Here is a 12,945-nt window from a genome sequence, read left to right on the forward strand (position 1 = left end):
TATTAGTTTACTCTAATAGTTTTCTATGTTGTACTAAGTTCTTATTAGAAAGAGAAGTATTTTCCTAAGTTTGTAGTATATTAGTTTACTCTAATAGTCTTCTGTGTTGTACTAAATTGGAGTTGTTTGCTTTATTATGTGTTGATGTTTTAAATATTTGTGTAATTTTTATAAAATCATGCCAAGTTATTGTCCTTATTTGTGATTTTGGCCAAGGACTGTCAACTTTGTTCCCAAGTGACCTGCAATTACTGAATTAAGGCTTTGCAATTTTTATGTCCCTTAGAAGCATACTCTGAAACAATTGCTTTATTTATGTAATTGCTATTTTTTTTTTTTTTTTTTGCTCATTCCCTTGCTATATCCTCATTTAGTGTTCCTGTTGATGACTTTTTTCTTTTTAAATAAAGAATCTTGAAGCTCTTGACTAGCCTTTTCATTTTGGTTGTCTCAAGGAAGTTTTTATATATATTCTCCCTTAGCTACAACACCAAGGATTTTTAATGAATCATGTAATAAATTTATTCTATACTAATAAGGAGAAAGTGCATCTTTCTTTAAACTTATCAGTATTTGTTTCCAGAGAGCTCACTTAGGACATTTCTATCACTGAGGATTAAGTTACATGAAGATGCGCTAAGGGGTTGTCTTAGTGGATAAAAATGCTTGCCATAAAAACATGAGGACTGGCTTGGCATTCAACCTGTAATCATAGTGCTCTGAGGGTCTGCAGGTTTATCAACAGACTGCTTCTATAAATAAAATCGAGGGTGGAAATTAGGAGGCCACATTTGATGTGAAACTTTCCTTCACAGATACACATACATACATCCACACATACATTGGACCTATATAAACATTCACAAAGAAAAGTCTAAGAATAGAAAAGTGATGTTTTTAAAATGCTCCAATAGCAGTATTGTGCCTATTGTTCCTTGTTAGTTCCATAGTATAGTTCTATGTTAGTATTAAACCATAGTAAAAATCAGATCTAGGCAGTTCTCTCTAGACATATTCTCTCCTTGGTTTTATTTTCATATTCCTTTGAAAATATAAACGTTATTAAAATTAACCTGTGGTCTATTTTCTTTTACTTTTTCTACAGTTGAAAATGGTGAGCATTGTGATTTTACAATTCTAAGAAATATGTTGATACGGTAAGTGTGAGCAGCAGTGAAAGCAGCACTCAGTACAGTTCAAGTTCAGAGGCCACTTTGTGTTTTATAAGTATAGCTATTGTTATGCTATCTTTACTCCTGTTGACTTGTAAATAATCTGTGACAATAATTTGCATTGTTTATCCAAGATTTTAGTTATTAGTTGCTTCAGACCCAGTAAGGAGGACTCCCTAATATTGCAGAGGAGCCTGACCATGTTTACAGGAGGATTTAATAAGCACATCAGCACTTCATGTACATAGGAAAATATAAATTCTGCTATTAGACTGAAGAGACGCTCACCAATTAACATCACCGGCTGTTCTTCCAAATGACCTGGGTCTCGTTCCTAGCACCACATAGTAGCTCACAACTTTCTAACTCCAGGGAAATTCCAGAAACTCTGACTGCCACAGCAGCAGGCACACAAGTGGTACACAGACATACATGTGGACCAAGCACCCATACACATGACATAAAAGTAAAATTTCTAGTATATTTGCCATAAGAGGGATGAGTGTTTGATGTAGCTACTGGTTGTTTAATAAGTATTTGAAGAAAGGAGATGCCAATGCCAATTTCCTAATGCCTGTTTCTATAAGTCTTGTCTCAAGTTTGAAATCTTACAGGCTAACATCGGGAATCATACTCGGCAATCACACTCTAGTGACATAGATAACCACCATGCTAAATGACACTAATATAGGAGTTTGACAATATCTTAATTTATTCATAAATTTATTTTATTAGTTTTTAAGGGATATAGTGATTAAATTAGATTTAAATTAAGACAATAACATTTTTCTTTAATTTCTAATTTTAGTGAAGTTGTAGTTAATGTTTCATGCAGCCCAGCCTGACCTTGAACTTTGTATATAGCTATAACACTGGCCTTGTATAATTGATCCTGCAGCCTCCACTTCCCAATATTGGGAATACAGATTTGCCCCACAACACTCTGCTAAAAATGTTTCATGTTAGCATCATGAAATTCTCCTTTTTCTACATTTGGAAAAACTTACATAGTGATATATTCTTAAATACTATTCATCTTACCTTCTGAATATAGTTACTATATTTTTTACAGTTCCACTATCTAGTATTTATCCGTAGCAAGAGCATAAAAGAAATACATCTTTTATTTTAAAGAAGAGCTCACAGTATAGCTAATTATATAGTTTGATGTCACTCATAACTTATACTAGTTCCAAAAGATTTAACAAATTAGTGTGAGTTGTTTCATTTCATTTCATGTGTTCTAGGAGCTGGGACCTGCCCAGCCTGACTAACGCAGAGGGAGTAGAGGCTTAGGTATAACTGTTGTAACTAGAAGAGAAAATGAGTGTGTTGTAGACAGGAAAATCAAACTTAGTACTAAGACAAGTAAGCTTTGAGAACTGGGAATATCAGATAGGAGATTAACCAGATACTTAAGTTACCTGCTAACTTAAGGTTAAGTACCTTCATGATGTGAGGTAAGGTACTTCATAGGAAATGGGATTTGGATGTAAGGAAAGACAAATACTGTGTGTTCTGTTGAAGCTGTGATAAAATGGTAAAGATGGTGTATACTGCAAGTGTGAAGTGTGGTGGGAAAGAGAAAAAGGAGGGTTATTACTCAGTCTTTATCATCTCTAATCATTGATAATCATGCCATCATATCCTATAAGTTGTATACTTTATCTCTTGTACCTTGATTTTTATATACAATATAAAGGTTACCCAAAACAGCACATTCACTGGACAGCTTGGATAAACAGGAAGTTATTATAAATTAAGATTCCCTAGTTAGTAAACAATCTGATCTATTATTTTAAGGGTCCATGTGTAAACTACCTTGGTAACAGTTGCTTCAAGGAAAGCAATTTCTGTTTCTGTTAGGTACGACCTTCAATAGCATAGCAATCCACTTTTCCTTCTTTAACTATTTCTTTGGTAGAAAGTTTATTCTTTGATTGATTGATGGCCCTTGAAAGCTCATCAGGAATTTAAATTTCTGTTTGGCTTTATCTGCTTTGTCTGTCAATGAAGACATGTGAATGCCATCTTTCTTAATAGTTTAAATTTGAGATTTTTATCTTGGTGAAATTTTTAATTGTGTCAAAGCCTTTAACAAAAGCAAACTCTTGCTATTTATGACAGAACACACATGCAGGACTTGAAAGATGTTACCAATAACGTACACTATGAGAACTACAGAAGCAGAAAACTAGCAGCAGTGACCTACAATGGAGTAGATAACAACAAGAACAAAGGGCAACTTACCAAGTACGTATATATTTTTCTCCAGGAAAACCCGAAATATTTTATTTCCTTTCTTGAAATTTTTGTTACTCATTAGAATATTTGGGCAAAAATTCTCTATTTATAACTGCTGTTAAGATTTGTCTTGGTAGTTTTATGTCTTACTGTTAATTGTTGGAATGATTATTGTTCTGTTCTTTAAGAACTATATGTTTTCTTTCCATTTGCCAGTCATCTTTATAATTCATACAGCACACAAGCTAAACAGATAAATAGATAAGTACAGTTTCGAAGAGAAAGTTATAAGCAATATTTTGGGCTGGCAAGATGACTCAGCTGGTAAGAGCACCTGGAGGTGCATTTTATTGTGTGATGGAGTTTTTGTTATTGTAGCTTGAGGGTCATAGTTGGGTTTGATTGAAGACCTTTCTCCTGGTAGGATGCATATCATCCTAGTGGAGGTTAAACTTCAGTTGAGTACCAGCTGTATTTTTCTGTGTTCTTTGATTTAAGTTTGTGATGTCTTCAGCAAGAGGATCCTACCATCAAATCTGGAGGGTAAATAATGTTGGCAGTGTCTTGTAATTGTATGCTTGGGGGAGTTTTTGGGGATCCCATTTGCCAACAGGTTAAAAGGGGATAATCCACTTGTGATGCTGGGGTAGTTATCTGTTAACATGTGGTGAGTATTGCCCTCAATTATAGGGAACTTCATTTAACGTCCTTCTATGTGGGTAGATTTTAGAAAGCATCTACAGTAGCACATTTTTGCATGACTTTTTAAAAGGCCTTTAGTGATATCTTCCCTCACACTTCCTTCCTGTGCTCTACCACCATACCCTGTTTACTCTTTGCTGTAGGGGTATTCCTCCTTTATCCCTTTATAACAGTGTATTTTATTTCACCCTCTTTGAAAGATCTCTGTGGACTTTAATGTCTACAGACTGAACTTGTTTATTTAATTCTTTAATGTCTATTCTAGTATTTCAGAAACATTTTATGTTTAGCTCACTGAAAATGTTTAAAACTTAAGACATTAAAATATTTAAGTGAATGGATTTTCATCAGCATTAAAGTTATTAAGAACATAAAGGTAGCGTGCATAACCTAAATGGTATTTTAGGTATTAGATAGTAGTTATCTTGGGCATTTCAATTGAGTTGCATAAATAAAATATAATAAATGTAATTGTGACATCAGTAGTTATCTTAGAGAAGATTATAATACTTGAAATTTTAGTAAAACGAAACATGTTCTTTACATACTGACTTTGTTGGCTAAGTTATTTTTTTCTCCCACTGAGTTTATTTCTTTAAGGAAAATCATGTGACTTTCTATGATGTATTTTGGAACTGTTCCTTTTTTGGTTTTCCTTGTACAGTTTATTTCAAATGTAACATTGTCTATAATAGATCTGGTTTCTGTTGCTATGATAAAACACCATGACCAAAGGCAACTTGGGGATGAAAGGGTTTATTTTACTTATACTTCCATAAAGTTCATCACTGAAGGAAATCAGGGCAAGCACTCAAAACAGGGCAGGAACTATAAGGCAAGAGTTGATGCAGAGGCCAGGGAAGAGTGCTGCTTACTGGTTCACTCCTTATGGTTTGCTCGACTTGCTGTCTTTTTTTTTTTGACTTGCTGTCTTATATACACCAGAACCACCAGTGCCAACAGAGTGGCACTACCCACAATGGGCTGGGTTTCCCTTATCATTCACTAATTAAGAAAATGACCCACAGATTTACCTACAGGTAAACACAGGTCTAATCTTATCTAATCCATTCAGATCTCCTACTCTCACTGGCTTTAGCTTGTGTCAGGTTACATAAAACCTACCCAGAGCAATCATCTTTAGAACCAAGGTACACAAGACACAGAGAAACAGCTTCCCAGCAGTGTTATTCTTAGGCTTTACTTCATAGTACACATTTGTAGAGATTGAGATTTAAATAAAATACTAATGGAGGGGGTGTTAACTTCTATGATTATGAGCATATTTATACATTTTACAGTTTCTGAAGGATTCTTCACCCATATGTATTGTATAAGACTTGGAATTTGTGTCTAAAGTGATGTAAATATTTGTGTGCATCCAAATGATAATGGCCTCTGTAACATCTCGTTGTTCGTCAGCTCCTTGATAATTTAGTGTTGCAGTTTTGACTTACAGACCTTAATGGTTCTTCCTCATGTCGTGGCAGGAGCCCTCTGGCGCAGATGGAGGAGGAGAGAAGGGAGCACGTGGCCAAGATGAAGAAGATGGAGATGGAGATGGAGCAGGTGTTTGAGATGAAGGTCAAGGAAAAAGTTCAAAAGCTGAAGGACTCTGAAGCCGAGGTAATCACTTTAATTAGCAGTCTGTCAGTATTCCTTTTAAATAACATGTTTATTAAAGTTCAAATGACATCTGTATACATTTCAGAAATAATATACAAACATAGTAAGAGAAGAAAAAAGTAGATGCGAGGAAGGGTGAAATACATTCGTCAGTACTGCCGATGCATGAGCCAGCATGAGGACAGTGTGTACGCGTTTTGGTTGTTGTTGGTGCCTAGATAACTCAGAATGTCTATTTTAAACATAATTTAGTTATTTTTTTGTGTTTCGGGGTAAACACATATCATGGCATGGGGCTGGAGGTTAGAAGACAACTTGTGGAAGCCACTTTTCTCCTTCTACCACGTGGGTTCTGGGGATTAAACCCAGGTGATCAGGCCTGGTGGATGGCACCTTTACAGCTGAGCCTCTGTCTTTCAGGCCTGTTGCTTTTTTAATATTTGAAAAATTTTCAGCTTCCTAATACATTTGACCCAAAGATTTCTTGGAAACAACTCATTAGGACCTATGGAAATTATTTATTTGTAAATTTTAAATGTTACTTATTTGTAAAGAATAAACAGCTTTAAGCCTACTTCACAGCTTGAAAAAAAATAACTATGAATTCATTTCAGTTCTGTATGTCCTCTCCTGTATATGTCATCTCTCTTTCCCAGAGGAAATTACTGTTCTGAATTGTATGTCATTGCTTTGTATTCTTTTATACCAACTCTTTGATACAAAATTTGCATTCTGCTGTATTACATTTTCCTTAGTAAATTGCTGTCATGAAGAAGGTTTCACCTCAGATTTGACTCACCTTGGAATAAATTTCTTTTATAGGAATTAGATGAAATCTTTACAGTAGAAATAAATTTAAAAAATTGCTTTTGAGGATAGACAAAACAAATTATATGCAAAATTATATTAAAATTTAAATCCAAAATTTTTTTTATCAATAACTCTTTAATGCATGTGATTCCGGAATAATGTCAACTCAGTCATTGCGCATTTAGTATAGTGTGACTTAATCTGTTCTCTTTTTTCTTTTTAATTGTCGATTTTCTTCAGAGACAGATTGACTAGTGCTGCAATGATTTTTCTGATGATCCATTAGATGTATGCTTTTTGGTTCCGTAGTTCACTGCCTGTGAGCCAGCAGTTCTTTACAGCATTAGTTCTCAGCCTTGGAAGGACCACCACCATTAGAAACACTGGGACCTACCTGTTGAAAATCCAGATCTCTACATATAACACCTGAAGGTTCTAATCCACTGGCTTTTGATTAAAGTTTAGGGTTCAGTATTTTTAGCAAGCACCCCAGGTAAAATTTGTATGAAGAATAATGTTGGGGAACAACTCCTTTACAGGAATTGGGAGACGTCCACTGCCAGGATCCATTTGGAAATAGGTCCTTCACTACTTGCTCTAGTTGCTGACTCAGATCTCTGAACCTGGAATTAGGAAACTTGGGCTTAAGTTCTTTATATTGTCACTGTCTGGTCTGTAGTCCACAGCTATTTCTTTGTCAAGAAGGGGTAATGCTTTTTCTGTTCAACCTCCATCATGCTTGTGAACCAAAAAAAAATGAAATAACAGTTGTCTATTATAAAATGTTTTCTAAGGTAATTCTTTGAAGTCATTGGCTTTTGGGGTGGCAGATTCCACAGTGGGAAAAATCTCAGCAGTGCTTTCCAGGAAGCACTCTGATATTGTGACACAGGCACCCATTTTTGACACTAGAATATCTACCCTACATGTCTTAAGCAATTTACTTCATCTATGATTCTGATTTAGCTCCAGCGGCGCCATGAGCAAATGAAAAAGAATTTAGAAGCACAGCACAAAGAATTAGAGGAAAAACGTCGTCAGTTTGAAGAAGAAAAAGCAAACTGGGAAGCTCAACAACGTATTTTAGAGCAACAGAATTCTTCAAGGTAACTAATATCAGGATACCCAAGTAGATATTTTAAAGAACTTTTCATCTATTTTTAAAAGATTCAAAATCCATATTCTATTATACATCTCATTCTTAGTTTTCTATTTCAAAGTAAGAATTCATTTAGGGCTTGCGATTGTGGCAAGAGCATGCATGGGTGCCAGCACGCCTGCGACACTAGAGCAGTAGGGAGAGCTTACGTCATGATCCAAAGCCAGAGATGGAGGGAGCTAACTGGGATAGCATGTGCTCTTGAAACCTCAAAGCCTGCTCCCAGTGACACTCTAACACGCTCACATCACCCAATCCTGTCCAGATAGTTACACCAACTGGGTGCCAAGTATTCAAATGAGAGTATGAGAGCCTACAGGGGCATCTTACAATCACCACAATCCCCTGCCAGCTGATTTCATGGTAAATGTTTTAGGTTCACTTGGTGTATGGTAATAGTGTTCTCTTCAGCCCAGATCTTTGTCTGTGCCTAATTTTTAAAATTGTGCATCATAACAGTATCCACAGTTAGCGTATCAGAAGTGATTTCTTACCTTAGGTGTTGGATATATTGATGGTTTGGGTGCTGGGATGGAACCTGATGCCTTGTACTTACTAGATAGGCGCTCGACTCCCAGCCCTTAGGAGGTGCTTTAATCATATCTTTGGACTAGGTCCCCTAAGGTGATAAATAAGAGATATATAATTTGTAATACACCTAATCATTTCCTCCTCTTAATTATACAAAACTCAGTAGTGTTTGTACATTGGTTTCCATCTTTTGATAATTAGTGTCATTTAACATTGAAATGTGATATCTCTTTGAGGAGTCTCTAAAGTGTTCTCCTAGCCAGGAACTTAGCTCTTCTTCCAGCACCTTCCTTCCTGTGAGTTGTCTGCCCAAAGAAGAAACTACATTTGTTAAGCAGATATATCTAAAGATACAGCTGGCAGTAGAAAGGACACCAGAGTAATAATCTTTTAAGTTTTTACAATTTTAATTTGGCAGAAAAAAATTCTTCTAAATTAAAATGAATAAAATGTTGCCATACCGTGTCATTTATGCTTGTTTTGGAATTTTTGTCAAATACTTGATTGTCTTAAGACAATTTACTTTAAATAATCTAGGATTTTTTCTTCTCGTTGAATGCATTGTCTGTGGGTCAGCTGTTGCTGCCCTTTGTTGCCTAGCATTTGTATGGCCCTCACCCTCACTGTTTTCTTATTCCTTAGAACCTTGGAAAAGAACAAGAAGAAAGGCAAGATCTTTTAAACTCTATTGACCACCAGTTATGTATTAGTTGCCAATACGCCAGCTTGGACATCAGTGTTTGTTGGATCCGTTTGACCAATTTGCACCAATTTTATCCATAATGATGGATTTAACAGCATGACAAAAATTATTTTTTTGTTGTTGTTCTCGAAGGAGATTAAGATGCCTTGAATTGTCTAGGATATTGTGTACTTAGAAATTAACAGCTCTAAGTACCTTTCTACATTTTTTCTTTTTTTTTTTTTTTTTAAATTAAAAAGATGTCTTCAGTTTAATGCAAGAAAACATTTTACTGTTGTACAATCATGTTCTGGTGGTTTGATTGTTTACAGAATATTCTAAAATAAAAGGACTCTGGAAGGTTTTCATTGAGGATAAATTGCCATAATATGATGCAAACTATGCTACTCTATGATAATTATAATACAGAGGTTCCATTCGATGCAGCCTATACAATAATGTATTTAGTCTAACACAGTGGACCCTATTTTTTGACACTTCCATTGTTTAAAAGTACACATGGAAAAAACCTATATGCTTACAGTGCACCTAGAGCTTTTTATAACAGCCTTTTTTGTTGTTTGTTTTGGATTCTTTAAATATATATATATATATATTATTCTCGTTTAGTACCCCTTTAGCCAGAATCTCATTACTGCTTCATTTTTGTAATAACATTTAATTTAGATATTTTCCATGTATTGGCCCTGCTAAAATAGAAGATAGCATCTTTCATATGGTAGAAACCAACGAGGAAACTTTACTTTAACTCCCTTTTTACATTTTATGGTAAGTAGCAGGAGGAAAAATGCATTTGTAGATCATTTCTAGGCAAATTGTGAAGTTTACGACCAGCCTGTTTCTACCTATACTCAGTCTTGTTTTACTAGAAATGGGAATCATGGCCTCTTGAAGAGAAAAAAAGTCACCATTCTGCATTTAGCTGTATCTATATATTGCATACCTGTATTTTTTGTTTGTATTGTAAAAAAAATTCACATAATAAACAATGTTGTGACGTAACAGAGTGCAGTGTCTTGTATATTCTGTAGTAGATTGACAAGTTGGGAAGACCCAACTTGGGAAGAGCCTCTGAGGGTTTGCTGCTTGTCTGTCTTGGTAAGTGTGTGCACAAGCCAGTTCTCATCGAGTGCCAGCACCCTCAGCTCTTACTAGTGCTCTGTAATAAGTTACTTCTAGGAACATTTTCCCATTCATTTGGATTATATGTGCTCTGGAACACTTTCTGAAACTATTGCATCTTTTTTTTTTTTTAAAAGAGTGTAGTGCTGGGTTGTTTGTTTGTTTGTTTTTTAAACTAAAGTCAAAATACTTGACTGTGGTCAGATTTTTGAATTTATGACCAAAGCGTAAGTAAATGATGATTCTTATTAGTTAGTAGTTTTTAATTGAGAACTTAAAGGCTTAAATCAGAATGCTTGAAAGATGCTTACTGCTTTTCAGAAATTTTAAAACATTAGTTAGAAATACTGTTCATATTACAGAATCATTATCTAAAAATTCACCCCAAGTGGCTATTTTAAAAGTAAAATTTACAAGTCATTTCAAACATTACTTAGGAAAACCCAATAGATATTTATCCTTAAGAGATGGCCCTGGTTAATTTGAAATTACATTACGTATGTACTTTTATTAATCCTAGAATATCTACCTTTAGAAAACATAAAACGTGTGTGGCTTTTGGAAAATAAAAGTATAGCAGTGATACTGGTTGTGGTGGTACATACCTTATTCCTAGCTTTGAGGAGGCAGAGGCAAGATGACTGCTGTGAGTGTGAGCCCAGGCCACATAGTGAGACATCGTGTCCAAGATAAGTGAGTGCATTTATACAGTGTAGTCATGTGTGCTGAAGGAGGATAACTGGCACGGATTGTTGTTGGGAATTTTTTGTTTTGTTTTGTTTTGTTTTTTTCCTAATATTGTTGAGGGATTTACAAAAGCCCTGTATAAAAAGGCCTGATTTGTTTAAGAACTTAAGTTGGAAGAATGGGAAATGAAAAGTCTTTAGGCTTCCTGTTTAATTAAGAATTGTTGCTTCTGTATATGGTTGTCATATACTCTGTGTTATGAAGATATGGATAAGATCTTCATTTTATTACCCTTAATGAAAACACTCCAAAGCCCTATCTATCCATGCCCAGCCTTTTACCTGAGTCCTATAAAGGGGTCTGTGGAATTTTATTGAGTCTTTCGATCATTAACTCTTGAGTTTTAAGCACAAGGACAGCCATTTTGCTGTGTGACTTTTGTATATCTGATTTTTTTCTTTTTTTTAAGGTTTTGCAATGTGTTTTAATTTTTTAATTGGATTTTTTTATTTATTTACATTTCAAATGTTACCCCTTTCTCAGTTTCTGTCCATAAACCCCCATCCCATCCCTCCTCCCCCTTCTATGAGGGTTTTCCCCCCACCCATCCACCCAACCCTTTCCACCTCCCCGCCTGACATTCCCCTTCCCTGGGGTTGTTGAAGTCCATCCTCTGCTGCATATGTAGTTTGGATGGTGGTTTAGTCCCTGAGTGCTCTGGTTGGTTGGTACTGTTGCTTTTACGGGGTTGCAGACCCCTTCATATCCTTCAGTACTTTCAGTAATGTCTCCAATGGGGACCCTCTTCTCAGTTCAATGGTTGGTTGCCAGCATAGCATATACCTCTATATTTGTCATGCTGTGACAGAACCTCTCAGGAAACAGCTGTATCAGGCTCTGTCAGTATACATTTCTTGGCATTAGTAATGTTGATTGGGTTTGGTGGTTGTATGTATATGGGCTGCCCCAGGTAGGGCAGTTTCAGGATGGCCTTTCCTTCAGTCTCTGCTCCAAACTTTGTCTCTGTCTTTCCTCTTATCGATACTTTTGTTCCCCCTTCTAAGAAGGACGGAAGCATCCACACTCCTGGTAATCCTTCTTTTTGAGCTTCATGTGGTCTGTGGATTGTGTCTTGGGAAATCTGAGCTTATCAGTGAGTGCATACCATGTGTGTTTTCTTGTGATTGGGTTACCTCACTCAGGATGATATTTTCTAGTTCTGTCCATTTGTCTATGAATTTCATGAAGTCATTGTTTTTGATAGCTGAGTAGTGCTCCATTGAGTAAATGTACCACTTTTTCTGTATCCATTCCTCTGTTGAAGGACATCTGGTTCTTTCCAGCTTCTGGCTATTATAAATAAAGCTGCTATAAACTTAGTGGAACATGTGTCCTTGTTATATGTTGGAGCATCTTTGAGTATATGCCCGGGAGTGGTATAGCTGGGTCCTCAGGTAGTACTATGTCCAGTTTTCTGAGGAACCTCCAGACTGATTTCCAGAGTGGTTGTACCAGTTTGCACTCCTACCAAGAATGGAGGAGTGTTCCTATTTCTCTACATCCTCAAAGGTATCTGTTGTCACCTGAGTTTTTGATCTTAGCCATTCTGACTGGTGTGAGGTGGAATCTCAGGGCTGTTTTGATGTGTATTTATTTTCCTGATGACTAAAGGATGTTGAACATTTCTTTAGGTGCTTCTCAGCCATTCAAGATTCCTCAATTGAGAATTCTTTGTTTAGCTCTGCCCCATTTTTTATTAGGATAATTTGGTTCTTTGGAATTTAACTTCTTGAGTTTGTTGAATAGATTGGATATTAGCCCTCTATTGGATGTAGGATTGGCAAAGATCTTTTCCAATTTGTGTGTTGCTAATTTGTCCTAACGACAGAAGCTTTTCAGTTTTACAAAGTCCCATTTGTCTATTCTTGATCTTAGAGCATAAGCCATTGGTATTCTTTTCAGAAAAATTTCCCCTGTGTCCATGTATTTGAGGCTCTTCCCCACTTTTTCTTCTATGAGTTTGAGTGTTTTTCTTCTGTTTTTATGTGGAGGTCTTGATCCACTTGGACTTGAGCTTTGTACAGGGCAATAAGAATGGATCGATTTGCATTCTTCTACATGCTGACCTCCAGTTGAACCAGCACCATTTGTTGAAAATGCTATATTTCTTCCATAGAATGGTTTTAGCT

General features: G+C 35.9%; 1 protein-coding gene across 6 annotated transcripts in view; it reads left to right on the plus strand.

The window, feature by feature from the left end:
• Nucleotides 1-9,949, plus strand: part of Septin7 (septin 7) — a 63,473-nt gene extending 53,524 nt beyond the window's left edge. For all 6 annotated transcript variants that reach the window (XM_063266076.1, NM_022616.2, NM_001113740.1 and 3 more), the window contains 5 exons: nucleotides 1,106-1,157; nucleotides 3,300-3,425; nucleotides 5,609-5,744; nucleotides 7,521-7,660; nucleotides 8,887-9,949. In XM_063266076.1, coding sequence (XP_063122146.1) covers nucleotides 1,106-1,157; nucleotides 3,300-3,425; nucleotides 5,609-5,744; nucleotides 7,521-7,660; nucleotides 8,887-8,926 — 494 coding nt within the window. In that variant the 3' untranslated portion in view covers nucleotides 8,927-9,949. The remainder of the gene's footprint in view (nucleotides 1-1,105; nucleotides 1,158-3,299; nucleotides 3,426-5,608; nucleotides 5,745-7,520; nucleotides 7,661-8,886) is intronic.
• Nucleotides 9,950-12,945: the final 2,996 nt, after the last annotated feature.

Source organism: Rattus norvegicus, chromosome 8 (genome assembly GCF_036323735.1).
Source record: "Rattus norvegicus strain BN/NHsdMcwi chromosome 8, GRCr8, whole genome shotgun sequence".
NCBI classification, from domain to species: domain Eukaryota; kingdom Metazoa; phylum Chordata; class Mammalia; order Rodentia; family Muridae; genus Rattus; species Rattus norvegicus.